This window comes from Muntiacus reevesi, chromosome 16, assembly GCF_963930625.1.
Source record: "Muntiacus reevesi chromosome 16, mMunRee1.1, whole genome shotgun sequence".
Classification (NCBI taxonomy): domain Eukaryota; kingdom Metazoa; phylum Chordata; class Mammalia; order Artiodactyla; family Cervidae; genus Muntiacus; species Muntiacus reevesi.
In genome coordinates this window covers 16,049,431-16,073,224 of record NC_089264.1, presented here as the reverse complement: position 1 = coordinate 16,073,224, position 23,794 = coordinate 16,049,431, and the positions used below count along the sequence as shown (strand labels likewise).

At 38.5% G+C, this 23,794-nt stretch overlaps 1 protein-coding gene across 1 annotated transcript in view; it reads right to left on the bottom strand.

The window, feature by feature from the left end:
• The window catches only part of COL25A1 (collagen type XXV alpha 1 chain), a 502,107-nt gene that overhangs the window by 118,240 nt on the left and 360,073 nt on the right, over positions 1 to 23,794 (bottom strand). The window contains exons 8-10 of the mRNA XM_065907544.1: positions 11,050 to 11,121; positions 10,206 to 10,313; positions 8,671 to 8,706 (exon numbers count right to left, since the gene is read on the bottom strand). Of these exons, the coding sequence (XP_065763616.1) occupies positions 8,671 to 8,706; positions 10,206 to 10,313; positions 11,050 to 11,121 (216 nt within the window). The remainder of the gene's footprint in view (positions 1 to 8,670; positions 8,707 to 10,205; positions 10,314 to 11,049; positions 11,122 to 23,794) is intronic.

Sequence of the window (23,794 nt, the reverse complement as noted above, 5' to 3'; positions counted from 1 at the left end):
ATATTTGCATATTTTAAAAATCTACTTGACTAGCAGGCAAATTCTTCAGGCCATATATTTTACATCCTCAGCACCTAGGTCAGTTCCTAGCAAATAAATCATTATTGACTGCATTGAAACAATGAATTAGTAAATATGAAAATTACTAAATTCCATTTACCAAACTTCCTCCATTGTTTTACAACTCTAACTATCTTCCTTCTTATTACTGGAAAGAGCTCAGTGTTTTTTTTTTTTTTTTAATAGATGGCTGTCTAAAACTTTTAATCAAATTAAAAAAGCAAAAATCTTCCAGTATATATAAACAATATCTTGAAATAAAAATGGTTGCCTTACAGTAGTACTTAATAGAATCAAAACACTAGGGTGATTCATCCATCATTATCCATTTAGAAAATGCATGGACAAGCTCCAATACTTTGGCCAGTTGATGTGAAGAACTGACTCATTACAAAAGACCCTGATGTTGGGAAAGATTGAAGGCAGGAGTGGAAGGGGACGACAGAGGATGAGATGGTTGGATGGCATCACCAACGTGATGGACATGAGTTTGAGCAAGCTCCGGGAGTTGGTTATGGACAGGAAAGCCTGGTGTGCTGCGGTCCATAGGGTCACAAAGAGTTGGACACGACTGAGCAACTGAATTGAACTGAAGCTCTTCTTAAGGGAAGTTAGACATCATTCTATTTTTCTCCTTATAGTCCTCAGTTTTGAGGCCGTTGTTTCTGTTCAAGTATCTGGGATTTTTTCATTTCAATAATATCACTCCATAATTTCTATTGTTTGAAGAAGTTTCTCTAAAATAGGTCTCCTTTAGAGCCTATCTATAAGATGACATGTTACTATATTTTAATTCATGAATATTTGATGAAAAAAGTTTTAAATGCAGTAATTAATTTTTTAAAAGAATAAATTCTTTTTGACTTCTCTATCTCATGTGCTAACTTTTGGGGAAAAATATTAAACCCAGATGATTCATTTGTCAGTGTTTCTCAAACTCTTGAAGCTCCAACCTCTTTAAGGGATGTCTCTTAACACTCAGGAAATTAAAGAAGCTATACATTTTTCTTACCACTTGATGAAACCAGGACCCAAGACTAAAAATTGAACATTAACTATGGCTAACAGATTTAAGACAGATCTAGGTATTTGAGAATCTGTACTCTGATTAGATCCCCAAACAGAGACTCTATCACCTCCTACCAGATATCCAGGACTGAAATTAGCTCACTTTATCCTTTCTAAATATTTAATAAATTGTTTCTCAGTGCTACATCCAAAATGGAAATGATCTGGAAAGAAAGAAAAATTAACAGGCTTCCTCTGCCCTCTGTGATTAAGCATACTTCCCCAGTGTACCATAAAGGCAGCAAATTTATGGTTTATGAAGGCCTATCACCCGATACTATGCTCAGGAAAAAATATTTCTAAGGAGTAACGTGTAAGTGCTTTTCCCATGTTAAATCAACAATGCTAAAAAAACACTAACTGTTAAAATTTAAATATCCCACAACCAGCAGAAGGAAGACTTAAATTTAGGACCCTAATATATACTCATCTACTGTTCAGATCTGTTTTCTATCTAGACCAGTCCTGTCCAACAGAACTTTCTGGAATAATGGAAATAGTCTCTATTGCTCAACCCAGTATGGTAGCTAGTAACCACATGTGGTACGTGAACACTTGACATGTGGCTAGTACAACTGTTAGGAACTGAACTTTAAATTTAATTTTGTTTAATTGCAGTTTAAATGGCCACATGTGGCTAGTGGCTACTATATTAGGAAGTGTAGATCTAGCAGATCTAAGGTGTAAAACGCATAAGACTGCAATCAAGTGAACTGGATTCGACCCGGGTTCTGCCATGGACTACTCTGTGAGCTTGATCATGTTATTATTCATTCTGATGCTGTTTCTTTATCTTTAAAGTGATTAACTAGATGATTCCTAAGATTTCTTCTAAATTATTTATGCTCTACTTAAAAAATTCTTATGGAGTGTGACTAAAAGTTGCAAGTTATTATTTCACTGTCCTCATGAAAATCAGTCTTTTAGTTACACCATGCCTATTCATGAACATACATATTTCAAATTATAATACAAGAATGAATACACAATGATGCAGAAGAAAAAGTAGTTTTGTAGTTGTATTTACCCTGCCTAATCCTACTCCTGGTGTGCTATGACATTGGATAAAAGAAAAATCTAAATAGGATTTCCTTGCATTGGTACTTGATTTATTGATTCAATTCATATTATTCAGTCACTCAGTTTATTGAATACACTAAGCTCCAAACACAATTAACATTATATGTGATGTGATAAATGTGGAGGAGGGGAGAAGACAGTTTCTAACTTAGCTTAGAGGAATGTGAATATCTTTGCGTGTGTGTGAAGTTTTCTCAAAGGAAGTGACCCACCAAAGCAGAAGTCTATTTCTTTAAGAGTCCATTCAGACACACGGCCGTGGTATTGCCCTTACCCTGGCCGAGAAGGTTCTTGCACCGGGGCCCGCGCCTTAGAGATCTCTTTCCTGGCTGCACTCCCCTCCTTTGGCAGCCCACTCCTTTCCTTAGACTGTGCTCTGCGTACCTGTGACCCTGGAATTTTACCCACCCCCCCGATGACTGGAGCTCACTTCAGGGACTGTGAGTTGCCTTCGTCCCAGGTATGTTCTGAGGGTGAGCCATACCACTGGTGTGCACTGTAATAATGGGGCAAAGAGGTGGATATTTTGAAGCACGTGGGTGGAGTTTGATCCTGTGAGCATTCCAAATATCTACATGTGAGAGCTGGAGTCTCATAGAGATTTGGATATTAGGTACATGTGAGGGAGCAAGGGGGGCAGGCCTTGGCCCATTCGGAAAACCAAGTATTACCGACTCTAGAAAAAAGCACCATAAGTCAGAAGAGTTCTGTTGGTGTGGCATTTACATGTATTTTGTGGGTAGTTAAATTAACTGAAGATGATAACGCATTGGAACGGTTGCTAAGGCATCCCAGCAGGCAGTGTGCATAACTGAAGTGACACAGTTTTACCAAAAAAAAAAAAAAAAAAAAAAAAATTCACTGCTAAATCTAATCTAATAACTAAATACCCTAAGATGATTTAGGTCATTTTGGTTATTTGTGATTTGAAGGCTTGTTTGTTCCACCAGGGGCTTCCCTGGTGGCTCAGATGGTAAAGAACCTGCCTGCAATGTGGGAGACCCCAGTCTGATCCCTGGGTTGGGAAGATCCCCTGGAGAAGGGAAAGACTCCCCACTCTAGTATTCTGGCCTGGGGAACTCCATAGACAGAGGAACTTGGTGGCGACAGTCCATAGGGTCGCAAAGAGATGGACATGACTGGGTACCTGTCACTTTCACACTTTCACTTGCTCCAGCAGATTAAAATCATGAAGGGAAGCCTGCTGCAGATTAATAAAGCTGAGACAGCAAAGTACAATTAAGTACTATGATAAGTTTTATCAAATCTGTGGGACAGCAGTATATTATAACTAAATATGTTTAAAGTAAATCTTCACATGTTGGTTGATTCAATTTTATCTTAAATGAAGCAGAAGCAATTATTTATGCTTATGTTATTAGCTACTATGAAATGCATTGTATTCACTTGACCCAAATACACTAAATGTGTCTGCAGACAAAACCAAAATAAACTAAAAAAATCTATAAATTTTTGGATACAATACAAATTTCACTTTAAGGAACAATAACAGAAAAAAATTTCTGAGTTTTAAACTCTCAGACACCACCAGGGCCCAATGAATGACACTGTAAGTACTCTTATAATTCAGAAAGAGATGAATGGATACATTATGGAGTTTGCGTTTATATAGGGAGAGGGAGAGGAAGAAAGAGTTCAGTGTAGGAAAAGGGATGTGGTCTAGGAAACCTTGGTTATAGATACGTTAGACGAAAAAATAATTTCCAAGTACTTCCCCTGGTGGTCCAATGGCTAAGACTCTGACCTCCCAATGCAGGGGTCTCAGGTTTGATTCCTGGTCAGGGAATTAGGTCCCACATGTTGCAACTAAGAGTTTACATGCTGAAACTAAGACCCAGTGCAGTCAAATAAATAAATAAATATTTTTTAAAAAAACAGCGATAATTTCCAGGAAACTGGGACAAGTTGGCATATTGAATATACATCATTTATCTTTTATGTTATTGAGAGAACTTCTACTTTTGTCAAAGAAAGAAACTGTAAGAATATCAAAAGGAACAACACTTTCAAAAATACTATTTTAAACTATTCAAAGTTCTAGAGAACTGAAAAATAAAGATAACTTGTCCTGGGGTTCAGAAATTTAGCATTTCCAACTGTGGTCAATTCTTGGTTTGATTCTTGAGTCTAGTTTTACAAGCCAGAGTGATTTTCTCCTTATTTAAATGGGGTCCAGTTTATTTTAGCTCAAGATTCTGCCTTTTAAAATCTCCTCTAGAACTTCTCAGAAAACCCAAATGCCTTGTTTATGGAATAGATGCACAGCAGGGCTAAATAAATGTGGAACTGCTTGACAGGCAGGACTTCTCTTTTATTTTATCAGAGTTGCTGTTAATCTTCAGATGATTATTTTTGCAATATAAAATATACAGCCTGGATTACAAAAACTAATTCCCCACCTGACACACTCATAAACAGTTTTATAAGAGCTAATTTTAGATCATTCCTGTTTTTTTTGCATTTCATCATTAGAGATACTTAAACTTTAAAAAAAAATTCTATAGTGCCTCTCAAGATCCTCATGTAAGCAAACACTCTCCCATGATAGAACCCAACAGATGTAGTGGGTTTAGCATACTATGGAAAAGATGAGAGCAGTGGCATTTATTATCTTCCCTTGGTTGAACTGGTGGTGTGTTACGAAAAGCTGATGATGTAAGAAGACATGATACATAAGAGAAGGCCAAAAGCAACGACAGCAACAAATAAGACAAAAGGAATAAGGGGCATTATCAATCTCAGTATTTGACACACTCTAATTGATAGCTATAATCACACTGTTGTTAGCCTCTTAGGGCTCATCGAGTGGGTTTTCTGCAAGCAAAGTTACGGCGTCTGACATTTTTGTCTTAACAGCAATTCTTCTCACTTATGCAAGTCTTTGTTCCATAAAGCATTTTCATATTTTTTATTATTTGACTTGCTTCTTACCATATCCCAGTGAGAGGAGTAAAATAGAAATCATTGCCTATATTTTATAGATCAGTAAAAATGGTCACAGACTACAGTCATACACTCTTTAAGTTGTTCTGAGGTCAGAATTACTGGCATGATGTACTTTTCTTTCTACCAGACTTTGAGTCAAAACACACCCACTGCTCCCCATCCCCTACATGTAATATTTGAAAGAAAAAGAAAATTTCTAAGGAAATTTTTCTCCTCATGAAAGCTGCTATTATATTTCTAGTATCTTTTCTTTGAGATAGGTTAAAATACCCAGGTGCTATTTAAGTTAACAAACATAAATAGTGATTTCTTTAAAAATAGAAATATTTCTCTTTAAGCAAATAATATACAAAAATTTGATTTTCTGGGAAGAGGAATTAGGGGATTATGTTCCTTTACAAAAAGACTCTGAATAGGATTGCCTTAAATAGCAAAATTTCCCAGTGCATTTAAGCTATGTTGATTTATGAAAATCTGATTCATATAGAACTTTACAGGAATACATCTGTTATATAAATCCATGCTCACCTGTAATTTACTCTAGAGGGAACAATTGAGTGATAATAATAATAACATACTCATACAATTCTTCATTATATATTTTAAAGTGCTTTCTCCTAGTTTATTGCATTTGTCTTTGGCAACCTTATAAGGGAGGTAGAGAGGGTATTATTATCCTTTCTTTACAGATGAAAAATTGAGAGGTTAAGTGACTTGCCCAGGGTCAGACAGACTATTCATTCATTTACTGCTATTTGAGTGATGTAGTTTTAACAGTGAAGTCAAGGAAGTAAGGTTCTTCCTCTTAATTTTTTTTTTTTTGGTAACCAGCTGTGAAGGCTATTAAAATAGAGGTGGATGATCTCACAAATATAACACTGGATGAAAGAATCCAGACACAAAAGTTACATATTGTAGGATTCTATTACTATAAAATTCAAATGCAGGCAAAATTAATCTATGTTGGCAGAAGGCAGAAGAGGGGGATGGTGAGGGAAACAGGGCAGAGTTTCTAGGATATGAGACATTCTATTTCTTGATCTGGTTTGTGGTTACACAGTTATGTACACTGTGAAGATTCATTGAGATGTATACTTATCTACTTTTAAAAATATATATTATACAAATTTTCTTTAAAAGAAGAATTTTACATTGTTAAGAACTGTGCAATGCACTTTATAAGATCACTAGATTATACACATCCTTCAAACATTTGTGATTTCAACTGAATTTCTTAGCTGCATTTTTAAAAATGAGAATATGAACTAAGGCTGAAGAGTTTAAAGAGAAAAAAAAGTTGAGAAAAAATATCCCAGGATCACCTTTATCTGAAAAGTAAATATATGAAATGGGAAATTGGGGCATATTAAGATAATGATATAATTCATTTAGGACTAGATGGGACACTTATACTTAATGACATTAAGCTAGGAAGAGTAGGGAATTGGGATTAAGTTGTTCTTCCCAAAGTGTATCATAGAGCACATATATGAATTTAGAGAAGATAAGATTATAATTTTAAAAACAGCCATTTTTATTTTAGAACTTTATATATTACAGTGCTGCTTTGGACATTGGGGTAGAAAACCATTTATCACTGGCAATTATAAAAATCTGAGTTGACTTTGCATACCTGGGCTCCTGAGAATCCCAAGTAACCTTTGATGAAAGAGTGTATGGGAGTAAAATGTTTTGACCATTATCCATGATAAAAATTACAGGTGCATTCAAATGCTTAAAGATTTCCAAAGATCCTACACCTTCTGTGATCCTATAATCCTGGGAGCTAATGCTGCACTTGTACGCAAAGTTACCACAGATGGCAGATGTTTTGTTTAATTTTCACATATGCTCTTTTGCTGTTGTTGCTTTTCTTTCATTTTACTTGTTTTTAAAAAGGAATGGCACCCTCTGCCTGATCATCACATCAAATATCTATCTTGATACTATAGGTCAGGAACAGAGAATTCCCAGACAGTGGGTCAGGTGTGGTCCCAGGAGGCTTCCACTTCATCAGTGACGTTCTGAAGACAGCTCCACGACAGCTAGGACTACAGCTTGCTGAGTGTCTTCCCAGGAGGGCTGCTAAAGCCATCCTGTGCAGGGAGAAGTCTTTGACCTTTAGCCTATGCACACATTTGTTTTAATTACTGGCCAACTAGTGTGTTTCTGTGCATTCACTACGACCCAGCTAACTATTTTTTAAAAATACATTTTATATCCTGAACACCTGCAGGCTGCATGCCACACATCGCGTGGAATGGACATGATCAAGTTGATTGTCATCACTGCATCCAGGGCGAGTGTGAGACACCGCCGTCCTCTGGAATTTGGGTTATTAGTCCATAACCCTGTGTTCCCCAATATTGCTTATGTCACCAAGTAGGTCAGAAAGGCGACTCCAGAGAGAGACAGGCAGGAAGAGACAGGAAGAGGCAGGTTGAAGGAATTCTACTCTTTGGGGCTCAGCAAGCTGCCCCAAATTCTTTATCTCTGGCAAAGGATAAACAAACCTGAGAAGCTGGGACCCACGTGTCTATGGGCAAGTCCAAGAGGAATCACTTCATGATCTTTTTTAATGTCAGAAATTAGGAAGTCACCACTGTGGAAGCACAAATGATATTCACACCATAACTGCTGATGTTTTAGCCATTAACTCTACTGTTTTATTACCAATTTGCGGGGTCAAAAAGGCACAACTGTTTTCTCCCTTCAACAAAAGAAAACCCCCTTGAATCACTGTGGGAGGTTTGCTCCACTAATTCATGGGAAGTCACACCTGGTTCTTTTGACGTCTCATTTCTGTTTAACAGGCGTGTCCCTGAATTTCATCTCTCTTATAGATGTCTCCCTCAGCCTTCTTTGTCACTTGCTTCACCTGGAATCTCCCTCTTTTTTTCCTCCTGTATCAGTTCTGCAGATGTGTTTTCATGCTATCCTTACCATGTGATGAACGGAGTCTATCACTGTTTTTGCTTGTTTATTTTAAAGGAGTCCAGGGCTTCCCCAATGGCTCAGTGGGGAAAGATTCCGCCTACAATGCAGGAGACACAGGAGATACAAGTTCGATTCCTGGGTCGGGAAGATCTCCTGGAGGAGGAAATGACAACCCACTCCAGTATTGCTTCCTGAGAAATCCCATGGACAGAGGAGCCTGGTGGGTTACAGTCCATAGGGTCGCAAACAGTTGGACATAACTAAGCGTGCACACGCATGCATGCGTGCGCGTGCACACACACACACACACACATACACACACACATTTACCATTTTAAAAAACTGAAGTATAGTTATCTTACAAGGTTATGTTAGCTTCAGGGGTATAGCAAAGTGATTCAGTTATCATATCAGTTTTTTAGCTTTTACTAATTCTTACTTCTTTTTGTTATAGGTTACACAATAGATACATTTGTTACACACAGTATTGACCACAGCTTTGAGTAATTTGTCTTTCCATTCTTTTCAACACAGAAAAAGATAAATTCAGATACTTGCCATCAAGCCTTGTTCTCCTGGTTTCCCTGGTTCACCCTTAAAAAAGAATAATGATAATTTTATTAATGCCGTAAACAGTACGAACCAACTTCAATCTTTTTTTTTCTTTTTCACAATATCCACTGGGGATTGAGAATGTAAATACATACTTCTCAGGCTAAAGAGAGGAATGCAAACATAATGAAATATAAAGAGTACTGATGTTCTTTCTTCAAATGCATTTTGTAAACATTTTAAGATTAATATGATGACTCTGTGTTACTTACTGCAGAAATTTAAGAACTATGCCAAGAAGGTTTTCTAAATAAAATGAGTAGGAGTGATTATATTGTAAAGCAGCTGAGGCTTTCTCTATCTTTGGGGTTTCATCCTGAGAAAAAGTGAGACCTCAGAAGACAGTTTTAAGATGAAACCTCTACCTCTGATGGTCCAGTGAAGGCAGTCCTAACAACCAGAAAATTATGCTGAGAGTCAACTTCATTCATAAATTTACCGCAGCTTTTGGAGAGGAGATTGTCTCAGAAAAGGTTTAAGGTATCCTATAGTCTTTAAAAAAAAAGAGCCACTTAACACATACATAAATATGTGAGTATAAAAATTAAATATGCCAAACATTAATGACTATGGCAGACTTTTTCTTTTTTGGTTACCTTTATTTTCAAATTTTTCTACTTTGTGGATTAATATTTTATTATTACCTTTGTACTGTGAAAACACTAATGAAAATAAGTTAAAGTAATATATTAAATAAATAATTTAATTCAGCAATAAACCTGAACTTCTGGTCCAAAAGTCATAAGTGTACAAATTTTTGACCTTTTCCATGTATTTCTTTAAATTGCTGACTTGCCTCTACAAAACTAAATCATTTATCTGAAGTCTTGTGTTACTCTATTATTGACACTTCAATCTAAGTAACTAAGTACTTAGTAACTTAGCACTTAGATCAAAGTGTTGAGATGGCTAAGTCATTTCTATTCATAAGCTTCACATACAAAGGACAAATGATATTCACATCGTAAATGCTGTTGTTTTAACCATTAATTTCACTGTTTTATTAGCAATTACTTGCAAGGGATTAAACATTGGGATGATTTACCTCTTTTACTTTCTGTAAATTGCATAGGACTTTATTGTCTCTGTTTTGGTCCTTTGGGAACTGTCACCCATCTCCCATCTAGTTTTTCATGCCAGTCTTCCATTTAAACCAAAGGTTGTGAGGTTCTCTATGGCACTCAGGACACATGTGATCAGGCATCTCTACCCGCAGGTTTCTTGAGGCTTACCCGAACACCAGATCAGTCGCTGTTTCCAGGCCTCTCCTGTGGCTTGCATGGGTGCCCGCTGGGTTGAGTGGAGAGCAGACTCCTGTGGGCAGTCTCCTCTGACCGGTGACTTTCCTATCATCCCAGTTCCTTCAGCCCACTCCACTCATCTGACCTCCACCACCCCATCGTCCCCAACTCCATCCCAATTCTCAGCGCTTCAAAGGAAACAAAACCAGTGAGAACAACTGAACCAAAAAAGCAACTCACGGGCACGCCTGGCATTCCGCGGGGGCCATCCTTCCCTGTGTCCCCAGGCGGCCCTCTTGGGCCCGGGGGGCCTGGCGGGCCTGGCGGCCCAGCCTGACCTTGGTCACCCTGCGGTAGAGAAGGGGACAGACCAACAGTAACTGTGAGCGATAAAGACCCAGGTCTCCTTTTCAACACTTTAAATTTGTATTATCTAATCCCCGTTTATACCATAAAAAGAACCCGAACAACCAGGACCGTAAAGCCTGAAGGCAATTTGCCTGCCAGCAGGAAGCAAATAAATATTCATGCTGGGTGAGCTGAGTAGACACTGTTGAAATCAAAGCTTGGGAACAGCACTCTCAGCTCTTGGAAGGAGTGTGCATGTTATTATAACAGAGCTGGCAGAAAACTTCTGCATAACTTTATCCATGACAATGCTGCCTCGGTTATATTCACCTTGCTTAATAAAATGGCTGCCTTTATAATTGGACAAATATCTACTTTTTCATAACTTACAAAATCAGACATACAAGGCTCTAGTCATGCTGAGCAATAATTTATACATTACCAAAGCTAGAGAGCTTAGAAACGGGATCTGTCACTGGATATAATTTTTAAGCTGTTTTCCTTTTTCTTTATTTAAGAAAAAATTAGATAGGCTTTCTATACCTTTTGCTTTGGGTATTTTCATATACATTTCAAACAAATGCAGCTCATGAAACATAATTTCACTTTAGTATATTTTAAAATAAATACCCACCACCCACACCCCATCCATGAAAGATAAATGGTTAAGCAACCGTATACAGAGTAAAAATCGAATGTAAAGGAGAAATCCAACGTGAGCAAGAATAAGCACTACCTTAATCAGGCGGCGTTTAATGAGCTGCTGATCAGCAGAGAGAAACCCATGATTGATTTTAGGAAACACCATCTGATCAGTCAGGTGAGGTCAAAGGTTGGAGTTCAGAGGTGAGAGAGTTGAAGAATAGGCATCAGAAGACCCCAAGAAAGAAATAGAGATACACACATTAGACTTATAATAACCATCCAGCAAAACAGAACTGGTACTTGTGTCTGACATCAGACTCTCTGGCTCTTCTTCAAAGAACCATAACCTTGAAATGGGATGGTGAAACCAGATTTTTAGTTAGAAATGAATCTTTTTTGTTGTTGTTGTGGGTGTTGGGTCTTTTTAAACATTGTACATAGAGAGGCAGGTAACCTCGAGTCACCTGTACTCTGAGCAGAAAGTCCAGAGACAAAGCGCCAGTTCAATTTTCGTCAGATTCATCAACCAGCATAATGTGGCGTGAACGCGACTGTCACGTTACTGATGCCCAAAGTCCAGAGTATTTAGGATTATCTGATGTACTGAAAGCTATCACAGAGCATGGTGATGCATGCCAATCAGACTACCAGGCATGGCACAGTCTATGAGAGCTTGCCTGCCTTTCTTCGACTTCAGTATCCTCCCCTCTTTCAGGCTCAAGAGTCTCCTTTCTCATATACATTTGGTCCCGCTGATGGAGGTGAGGTCCTGGATGCCCAATGACCTGCTTGCGGGATGAAAGGCGTGACTGGACTCGGCAAGCCAGTTGAGCTGTTCTTGCTCACTCTTATGCTGGTTGCGGGCTCTGACTGAGCAGGCATGGGTGCCAACCACAAACCTTGACGGTGAGGATCTGGTTACTGTGCAGAGCAGCAACTGTGGGGAAGCCTGGCAGACCCTATGGACGGGGCACAGCACCAAAACAACACGACACAAAACGTCACACAGACATTCCACCAGTGGACGGACAGAACAAGCATGCACCTAAAGCCACCCCATCCCGGCTCTGAGTCTTGCCTTGTTTGACATAGCCTGAACAAAATCAGATACGTGAGGTCCCCAAGCCAAGCATTCCTCCAAGGGAATGGTCGACTAGAGAACTCAGGTCCACTGGGATTCCACGTATATCCTCAAGATTTCTAGACTCTTACATATAAAATGTTAGTACAGAATGGAGATAACTACAGACTCTGTTATGAACACAACACTGTAATTTCCTTCTACTGGAATTCTGTTTACAATTCAGGATGTACATGTATTAAATCTTTTTTTGGACAACAGTGAACAGAATTTTGCAGTCAGATCAGATGTATTCCTCCGAATAACTGCAGTATGCCTCACAGAATATAGTCTTACCACCCACATATCAAAATTTCTCTCTCCGATCATATGATGACTCTCAGGTCTTTCCTGGCTCAGGAATTCCTGCAGAGGTGGTGGATGGAAGTCTGTCTCTTATAACATGCAGATTTCATGTCAGGGGGATTTATGGTCACACTCTGCAGTAATCGCTTCTGTCACGTAACTTTTCCAAGAGAACTTGACAGTTCACACACCCCCTTGAAGCAGAAAAGTGGTTTTGAATTCCTTAACAGAGGAGAACGAGGGAGAGATGTTTTAAAGGGCCTGAACTTTACTAGCTTGTACTAATTTGTCCTCACAGACTTTATCAATTGGGTAGGTCTGAGAGAGAAATTTTGCCTGTGTTCTATTTCTTTTTCAATGATATGTGATACCAGAGGCTTGAATTCCAAATTTTTTTCCCACGCAGAATCCGTTTACTATACAGAAAGTGAACAACAACCACGACAATATATGGCCTTGAGCATCTGCACAATTCCTTCCTATGTTTACTCCTCTCTCTTCCTACTTCCCACCCAAATCTATTTTAAGGATATTTTTGGAAAAAGCCAGAAATTTTCTAGTTTTTAAATTTTATTAGTTTTGGTATATTTTCTCCCCTATTTCCCCTTATTAGGAATCTTTTTTTTCTTAAGAGAGCCAATAAAATTACGTCTGTAGTCTGAGACTGCTCTTCAGCCCTAATGCCTTTGGTTCTCCTTTAAGAGCTGGGACTTCTGAGGAAGCAAAGTCGAGGACATCTCATCGCTTTTGCCAAATCCTTTCTGATAAGGCTATTAGGTGGCTGGGTAGTTTCAAGGTGACCCGTAGCCTCTTTTTCTTCTCCTCATGTAAAAGTTCTTTAAACATAGACTCTCCACAAATTCAGCAATGCTACAAGTTGGAAAACAGATGTGTACAATTTGCCTTTGTTTTACTGTGGAATATGAGTTTAAAATGTTATTAGATGGTTACATGCCAGCATCTTTCCATCTGTGACTCATTAGCCCTATATTACACAGTCAGAATTTTATATATAAACCTCATATTTATGTAACAAAGAACAAAAACAGATACAAACAAGAAGTCTATGAGGGATCGGAACCTTGATTAGTGGTGATAAATCATAGTGTCACTTGAAACAGGATTATCTAACAAAAATAATTTAAAATTAAAAAACCTTTTTAACAGCACACATGGTAGATCTTACAAATGTTTTGAAATTTACATGTATAAATAAGTCAATTTTTTTACTCATATCTGAGCATGACCAGCTTGCTGTTTGATCATATTTTCTAAATGCTTACCAAAAAGCATTAAGTTTTAGAACTTAGTTTGGTTTCCAGTTGCTATTAAGATCTAAAGAGAGAAGTGGATAGGTGATTCCCATCTCAGACAGAGCCTTTTTCTCAAACAGAACATCTCTGTTTGAGGAAGCTGATTTATATTCCTCAATCATCTTAATTGTGAACATGCTGCCAATTAGGTACTTAGAACAACATTTAAAAGATTTCATTAGCAAGCTAGCCAAAAGGACTTCAGGAGCTTACATGCAGTGAAGTAGAAAGGAAACAGGTGGACAATTCTCATGAATTCTAACAAAAAACTCACGGCCTGGGCTACAATATCCTAGACTCCATGCTTCTCAAACTGGGATAATGCTTAAAAAGAGCATGATGAGAGTGTCCTGTGGAGAGCTTAAAGACAATAATAAATGTGGTGCCTCTTCCTTAAGAGTCAATTTTAATGAATAGTAATTTTTTTTCTTTTCTTTTTACATTGTGGAGCTTGCAGGATCTTAGTTCCCTGACCAGGGATTGAATCCGTGCCTCCTGCAGTGGAACTGTGGAGTCCCGACCACTGGATTGCCAGAGAATCCCAATGGGAAGTAACTTGAAACATTTTTAAATAAAGCAAATGTTGACGTAATTTGGGGTAGAATGTAAACCTGGCACAAAACTTAAAAAAATGTTACCACTGGATAGTAGTAGAGAACCCGACCTTACGGGGGATACCCCCAGGTCACACACACACCCTGGGCTGATCCTGCTTCCTGCAGGAAGTCTTTGGAGGGCGAGTCTGAAAGTACTGGTGCTGAGCGCTTGTCTGCACATCCAGGCTTGGTGTGACCAGAACTGTGAGGCCGCCCTTGCTGTTCACACAGAGAGGGCACTTTAGCATTATACACGCCGTTCTTCCACAGGATCATTAGCTATAGTCCTATAAGTGGAATGGACATATTTCACTTGGGTTTACATCTCAGAAAATTTGCCTGGTACACAGATGGTTTCAGTGGGTGTGGAAAAAAAAAATCTGTCTCCAGAAAAACATGGAGAAAGAGCCTCGGAATCAGCTCAAATACTGAAATAATTTGTACTCACTTGCACTCCCAAAGATTTTGAGTGCTTAAGAAATTGGACATATAAGAGTATAAAACTACTTTTTATAACCCATTTTCCTGGGCATAAAGACTTAGACAACTTCATGAATCTTCCCCACATTCCGTGAAGAAGGTAACCAACAAGGACTAGGGTTTGGATTCCATTACAGGAGGAACTCTCTCTCCCTTCATTGCCTTCTAGAAGGAAAGATGCTGGTCTGCCCCAGAGGGATGGAGAACAAATACATAATTCATAAGAAATGTTGCTAACTACTTGGAAGCCATTAAATATAAGACGCTATTGTCATTTTTATTGTGTACTCAGTAAAGATGAGTGTTTTATCATTACATTATAGTGAGAAAATTTTGTGTTTTATCAAAAGTATGCAATAAGGCAATGATAGAGCCAGAAACGTAATCTAGGAATTCTGATTCAGACTTTGTCATCATGAAATTTACATGTTTATAATTTCTCTCTATTGGTTTTATAGTTTAAATATCAGAAAGCTGAAAAATTGACTAACATGCAGAAATATTTAAGAAGCATTTACTGAGCACCTTCTGTGTAGTCTTCACTGTGCTAGGCCCTGGGGATTGCATGGTGAGTAAGACCCCAAGCTCACTAGGTTTAATGTGTAGTGGGGAAATAGGGAAAAATAAGTGGGCTGTAAAGACAGGACGTGATAACCATTATGATGGAGAAATGGAGAAACTGCAAAGGAAATAAAATGTGCACCTAACACTCAGTTGGCGGAGTCATGGAAGACTCCCTAGTCTGGTGAATGAGGCATCAGGGGTTGGCAGAGCCATAATAAAATCAAAGATAGGATGATCATTTGGGAAAATGTTACAGGCTTCCCTGGTGGCTCAGATGGGTAAAGAATCCACCTGCAATGCAGGAAACCTGGATTTGATCTCTGGGTTGGGAAGATCCTCTAGAGAAGAGAATGGCAACCCACTCCAGTATTCTTGCCTGGAAAATCCTATGGACAGAGGAGCCTGGCAGGATACAGTCCACAGGGTTGCAAAGAGTCGGACACGACTGAGTGACTGGGAATGTACAGTAGTCTAGTTGAGGGACTATGTTCTAGAACTAGAGGAGGACAAATTCATAGTTTCATGTAATTTACAAAATAAGATTCACAAAACTTGTAGCTTCGCTGAGAACATGCAGGAGATAGAGAAGCAGCCCTATGTCGCTACCTTGAGCAACAGGAGGATGGTAGAGGGAATACTAGAAGGAAGCAGGCAGTTGGTTTTGAATGATGAATTCAGTTGGATGGCTGGGTTTGAGGTGTTTGTGGACAGCCAAGTGGCAGCAGTTGGATATGCATATAAAATAGTCAGGAGAGAGGTAGGAATCCCAAGTCACAGCGCTATGTGAAGTTGCTTAGGGAGGTGGTAGAGAGAATAGACCTGAAAAGGAACCCTTGGAAAGACTTCAGTTCAAGGGAGGAACAGAGGAAGAGGCAACTACAAATAGAATTAATAAAAAGTGATTGTAGAAACAGGAAGAATAGGAACTCTTCTAACAAAAATTCTAAACAGGCAGATGACTCAAAATGGTAGACACATATACTTGACTTCAGTTTACTGCATCATTAATTGTACTGAATACATGCACATAAATGACCCACAGCAAGAACAGGCTAAAAATGGCCAATATCACTAATGATGAATGCTCACTAATAAGCACAAGGGATTGTCTGTGAGGTTGTAGATGTCTGGAGGAAAATATTAAGAATTATGTTAATTATAAAGGTGGTCAAGGGGGCCTCATAGCAAATATTTAGGAACAGATGATAAATGTTATACTGAAAAATGAGAAACCCTGAGTATCTCCATAATGTAAATAGTATCATTATTGTTTACCCAAAGCATATCATGCATTGCAGCATAACCATTATGGTGGGCATGTGTGCAGCATAAATAAAGACAAATATTCCTATAAGTTGATAAAATGATTTCTAGCTAAGAGAGACCAGATGGGGAAATATTATAAAAGAGTACAAAAATATTTAGGCAAAGGAATTACTTTAGTTTAACAGCAGGAACTCTTAGAAGGCTAAATAAGGGAAAAATTTAAAGAAAGAAATTTGCTGGTAAATCATTCCATATTGTTGTAGATGGTATAATCTGTCTGAATAGAAAAATTAGCTGTATGAAGCTAAATAGCTACAAGAATTCTTTGAACAACCAAATAAAATGAGCATCAGAGCCTGTGAAAATCAGTAGTTATAGCTGGTTGAAAAAGACTTTCTTATGATAATTATGCAAAGAACTAGCTTTCTGTAGTTAAATAAAATATTTGGCTCAGAATGTTAATATTTGTTTTTTATAGGTACTCTAAGTTCCATGCTATTGTGTTTTATCATAAATGTTAACCTTAGTTACTCCAGGAATTATCTTTTCATTATGTAAATAATAAATGTGAGTTTATAAATTATTTAGAAGAGAATAATGCAATCTCTACATTGACAAAGTCAAGTCATTAAGTATTACAGCTACTGAAATGCCAAGTAGGCAAAGACAAACTGCAAAGGATCTTGTAACTAAGCAGAAAGAGGGTGGATAAATGTCAACACTGGAGGGTGTAAAGGATGAGAAAAACACCTGAACTATACATACTACATACTGAGACAGTATTTCCTTGGTACATATGATCTGAGACGGGGTTTCGGGAGGTGTTGTGTTTACTAAGGACATACAAATAAGAAATACCAACAAAAGACCAGACCCCCATGAAAACAGGTAGGATTCCTGAAGAATGACTGCCTGAGCCTGAGGAAATCAGAGTTGCATAGATGTGGAATAGAGGGAAGAAAAAAAAATAGCCTCACAGTATAGGAAATAGTGCAAAATTAAAATTATGTCAGTTTTTAAATAAATATTTTGCTATCATTGGATGATAGCATCATTACCTCAATGAACATCAATCTGAGCAAACTCCGGGAGATACTGAAGAACAGGAGAGTCTGGTATACAGAGTCAGATATGCCTTAGCAACTGAACAACAACAGTCATTGGCTCAATCCTGTACTGGGGTTTCTTAATAATAATGAGACAATAAATAATGATAATGATGGTAATGATAGTGGTCAACACTCATATGATACTATGTGCAGTCATTAGTTCTAAGAGCTTTATCAATTCAGGATCTTAGTTCCCCAATCTAACTTGTACTCCCTGCAATGGAAGCATGGAGTCTTAACCAATAGACCCCAGGGAATTTCAATGTTAGCTCTTTTAATCCTCAGAACAACCATCTGACTGGTGAGGAATTGGAGGTACAGAGAGGCTATGTGTTTTGCCCAACTAGCGATAAGTAGCAGAGTCAAGATTCACACACTGGTCATCTGCCCCAGAATCTACCCTCTAAGCCACCATACTTTCCATAAATTCTTCACAGTGTCTGAATTTCGCTCCCATCTATTCATTCATTTATTCAAGAAGAATTTATACTATTACAAGACTTTATTCTTACTATAAAAAGGCAATATTTGGATACTGAGATTAGAAAGCCTTATCCCAGGCTTCATGGAGCTTAGAGTATAATGAAGAAAGGTAGACATTAAACAGGCAATTATAAATGTGGTTGGGGTCTCTTTTCACATACATGTTTATGCTCTTTTCCTCTTATATTCCTCCATTTCTTTTAATCCCTCAGTAAAGCTTTTGGTTGGCCATCTGCTGCTGCATCAGGAGAGGTACAAGAAGACAGTGGAAAACAAAACCTGTTTGCCAACATTGCTAGAAACCAAAAATATCCAGGAAGATACTCCCCAAACTCGAAGAGAGGAAGGAGAACTGTGGGCCACAAGAGCAGAGGGGGTCTAAGGTTGGCTTCCCCACAGCACTTCCAGCAAAGGCAGTAATACCGTAAAGAAGAAATGGCTATGTGACACGCCTAGAGGCGCAGGCCCGTGGGAAGCCCTGCAAAAGATTTCTGTGTCTGAAATGTGGCACAGGGACAGCAGAGTCGCCCACGATGCCCTGGTGATGCAGTGACACATGGTCTCCGAAGGCCATGCAGTTTAGCTGGCTCATGCTGCCTTCTCAGCAGCAGACTGTGTGGACTGACAGTGGAAGACCAGGTGCCTCTCAATTCCCATCCCTAGGCTTTTTGCTGCTATAAGATCCTAGAACAACTGTGAATTGGTCCAAAAGGAGAAACAAAAGTGTAAAAATCCCAAGAAGACTGATCTTGATTGTTTTGTTGGCACAGGCAAATGGAGGTTTAGATTCAGAAATCAAGTTGTTATAGAAAATGGAATCATATTTCTTGCGCATTGAGAGTTTGGATTGAGACTCACACCCCCGAAGTGAATATAATGACAGTTGGCAAAACAAAAGCCACGAGAATCCACGGAAAGGGGACCGAAACCGAGGTGAGATGGTCAGGGAGGACTTCCTAGGGAAGTGATGTTTAATGTGGGATCCACAGAACCAAGTACCCTGTGGTAGCTCTCCAAGGGCTCTGACCCTTTCCTTCTTGACAGTATCATCAAGATGAATATTGGAGCCAAAGAGAAAGCATACTTTTCTTTTCCAAAGAAATGCTGAATCTACACTTGGATTACAAAGATTAGGTAATGTTCTAGGCATTCCCTTGAGACCTAGACCTCGTTCTCCACTTGGGGAAGGTTAGGATAAGGGGAATACCAATGACCATGGGGTGTGGGATTGCTGTGGGAAGTCAGATTGATAAACTGAAAGAGATTAACTGAAACGTCCATTGCTTCATCTAACAAATAATATGCAAAATATAGTGACAGACGCTGTAGGGGTTTAAATCTAGCGGGGAGGAGAGGTTATCACATGATTATCAATTCATATAGAAAATATACTGAATTATTGCTGATTGCTTTGGCCACCTGATGCAAAGAGCTGACTCATTGGAACTCCTGATGTTGCATAGAAAATATACTGAATTATTGCTGATTGCTTTGGCCACCTGATGCAAAGAGCTGACTCATTGCAACTCCTGATGTTGCAAAAGATTAAGGGCAGGAGGAGAAGGGGGTAATAGAGGATGAGATGGTTGGATGTAATCACTAACAAAATGGACATGAGTTTGAACCCTGGGAGATAGTGAAGGACAGGGAAGCCTGGCACGCTGCAGCCCATGGTGCTGCAAAGAGTCGGACTTGACATGACTGAGTGATTGAATAACAACAACAAAAATGCTGATTAGAGGAGCAAGCAGTATGCTTTCTAAGCACGTTCTGACTTGGGGATGGAGTGGTGCTTCTGTAAAGTTGGGATTTGAGATGGGCAAAGAAGAATGAAAAGGAAACGGTATTTGAGGAGGGGTGGGTGTGGACTTGGGGCCTCTGGAAGAAGGCATTCTGGTCTGAAGTATAGTGAGCAAAAAGGTAGAAGGTATACTTGGAAATTGCTGGTAAGTTGAGTTTAGATGGGGTGAAGCATACAGTTTTTAGGAAACAACCTAGAAAAGCTGATATGGTATAGAAGCGGGAGGTCTTCAAAGAAGCATTAAAGGGGGACATGGTGGGAAACCATGAAGGTGTTTATACAGTGAAGATGCCACACCATACATGCATGCATTTGAGGAGGACACGCTAAGTCACTTCAGTCATGTCTGACTCTGTGACCCCATGGACTGTAGTCTTCCAGACTTTGTCAATGGGATTCTACAGGTGAAAATACTGGAGTGGATTGCCATGCCCTTCTCCAGGGGATATTCCTGACCCGGGGATTGAACCCATGTCTCTTATGTCTCCTGCATTGGCAGGTGAGTTCTTTACCACCAGCACCACCTGGGAAGCCAACCCTGGCCAAATTACAAAAAACAGATTAAGAATTAAGTTGTAGTCCATGATCCTTTCTCTGTAATTCCAAAATCCAAGGTTCCTGAAAACAAAACATTTCTTAAGTTTAAAGATTTTTATAACTTTGTAGCAAACTCATTTGGTGACAAGAACTTATTTGAGCAGATGTGAGGCTATGTTTGGTCACTAATAATCCGTCTTAGCATGAACACGCGTGTGCTCCACTGCAGAAACTGACGGCTTGATTACACATGCCTCAGGCCTCGCTAACGGTGTCAGACAACACGTGGTGGATGAAAAATAATAACTTTCTAGTGCCTAAAAGCTCTAAATTCTGAAACACATTTGACTCCTGAGGGTTTCAAGGAAGGACTGTAAGTTTGTTCCCAAGTTGATGACAAAGATACTTTGAGCAGAATTAAAGATTATAGGAAGAGTAGTAAGTTGTGAAGTTAAGGCAATGCATTTAGTTTTGAACAGTACAACTTGTTAATATAGGCTAGATTGGCAAATGTCCTGGTTAAATACTTGGTATTCTGAACTATATATTATAATTAATACAAGTTTACAGTAATTAGAAATAAATTTTCCTTTATGATTGCAATTTTATATATTAATCAGGACTAGCCTGATCATTTGTTACCTAGTGTCTTTTAACAAATTGCTTTAATGAATAAATAACCAGTTTATGGTTAGCATACATGTTTTGCAAGTAAATGCAAAAATGGGCCAGAAATAAATTTTGATCTGTTAGGAAATTAAAAAAAAAATCCAGAGATTTTGTTTAGAGCGTTAATCAGATTACAAAGCAGTAGATAATAATTTGCTTAACAACCTCCCCCCTTTATTTTTTTTTTTTTTTTTTTTAATTTTTTTATTTTTCAGTGGGTTTTGTTATACATTGATGTGAATCAGCCATAGAGTTACACGATTTCCCCATCCCGGTCTCCCATCCCACCTCCCTCTCCACCCGATTCCTCTGGATCTTCCCAGCCCAACAGGCCCGAGCACTTGATACATGCTGTTCTTTTGAAACTTTCCACCCTCCCCTTCTCCCACAGAGTTCAAAAGTCTGTTCTGTACTTCTGCGTCTCTTCTTCTGCCCTGCATATAGGGCCATTGTTACCATCTTTCTAAATTCCGTATATATGTGTTAGTATACTGTAATGTTCTTTATCTTTCTGGCTCACCTCACTCTGTATAATGGGCTCCAGTTTCATCCATCTCATTAGAACTGATTCAAATGAATTCTTTTTAACGGCTGAGTAATATTCCATGGTGTATATGTACCATAGCTTCCTTATCCATTCATCTGCTGATGGGCATCTAGGTTGTTTCCATGTCCTGGCTATTATAAACAGTGCTGCGATGAACATTGGGGTGCACGTGTCTCTTTCAGATCTAGATTCCTCAGTGTGTATGCCCAGAAGTGGTATTGCTGGGTCATATGGCAGTTCTATTTCCAGTTTTTTAAGAAATCTCCACACTGTTTTCCATAGTGGCTGTACTAGTTTGCATTCCCACCAACAGTGTAAGAGGGTTCCCTTTTCTCCACACCCTCTCCAGCATTTATTGCTTGTAGACTTTTGGATAGCAGCCATCCTGACTGGCGTGTAATGGTACCTCATTGTGGTTTTGATTTGCATTTCTCTGATGATGAGTGATGTGGAGCATCTTTTCATGTGTTTGTTAGCCATCTGTATGTCATCTTTGGAGAAATGTCTGTTTAGTTCTTTGGCCCATTTTTTGATTGGGTCATTTATTTTTCTGGAATTGAGCTTCAGGAGTTGCTTGTATATTTTTGAGATTAATCCTTTGTCTGTTTCCTCATTTGCTATTATTTTCTCCCAATCTGAGGGCTGTCTTTTCACCTTACTTATAGTTTCCTTTGTTGTGCAAAAGCTTTTAAGTTTCATTAGGTCCCATTTGTTTATTTTTGCTTTTATTTCCAATATTCTGGGAGGTGGGTCATAGAAGATCTTGCTGTGATTTATGTCAGAGAGTGTTTTGCCTATGTTCTCCTCTAGGAGTTTTATAGTTTCTGGTCTTACGTTTAGATCTTTAATCCATTTTGAGTTTATTTTTGTGTATGGTGTTAGAAAGTGTTCTAGTTTCATTCTTTTACAAGTGGCTGACCAGTTTTCCCAGCACCACTTGTTAAAGAGATTGTCTTTTTTCCATTGTATATCCTTGCCTCCTTTGTCAAAGATAAGGTGTCCATAGGTTCGTGGATTTATCTCTGGGCTTTCTATTCTGTTCCATTGATCTATATTTCTGTCTTTGTGCCAGTACCATACTGTCTTGATGACTGTGGCTTTGTAGTAGAGTCTGAGGTCAGGCAGGTTGATTCCTCCAGTTCCATTCTTCTTTCTCAAGATTACTTTTGCTATTCGAGGTTTTTTGTATTTCCATACAAATTGTGAAATTATTTGTTCTAGTTCTGTGAAAAATACCGTTGGTAGCTTGATAGGGATTGCATTGAATCTATAGATTGCTTTGGGTAGAATAGCCATTTTGACAATATTGATTCTTCCAATCCATGAACACGGTATGTTTCTCCATCTGTTTGTGTCCTCTTTGATTTCTTTCATCAATGTTTTATAGTTTTCTGTGTATAGGTCTTTTGTTTCTTTAGGTAGATATACTCCTAAGTATTTTATTCTTTTTGTTGCAATGGTGAATGGTATTGTTTCCTTAATTTCCCTTTCTGTTTTTTCATTGTTAGTATATAGGAATGCAAGGGATTTCTGTGTGTTAATTTTATATCCTGCAACTTTACTATATTCATTGATTAGCTCTAGTAATTTTCTGGAAGAGTCTTTAGGGTTTTCTATGTAGAGGATCATGTCATCTGCAAACAGCGAGAGTTTCACTTCTTCTTTTCCTATCTGGATTCCTTTTACGTCTTTTTCTGCTCTGATTGCTGTGGCCAAAACTTCCAACACTATGTTGAATAGTAGTGGTGAGAGTGGGCATCCTTGTCTTGTTCCTGATTTCAGAGGAAATGCTTTCAATTTTTCACCATTGAGGGTGATGCTTGCTGTGGGTTTGTCATATATAGCTTTTATTATGTTGAGGTATGTTCCTTCTATTCCTGCTTTCTGGAGAGTTTTAATCATAAATGAGTGTTGAATTTTGTCAAAGGCTTTCTCTGCATCTATTGAGATAATCATATGGTTTTTATCTTCCAATTTGTTAATGTGGTGTATTACGTTGATCGATTTGCGGATATTAAAGAATCCTTGCATTCCTGGGATAAAGC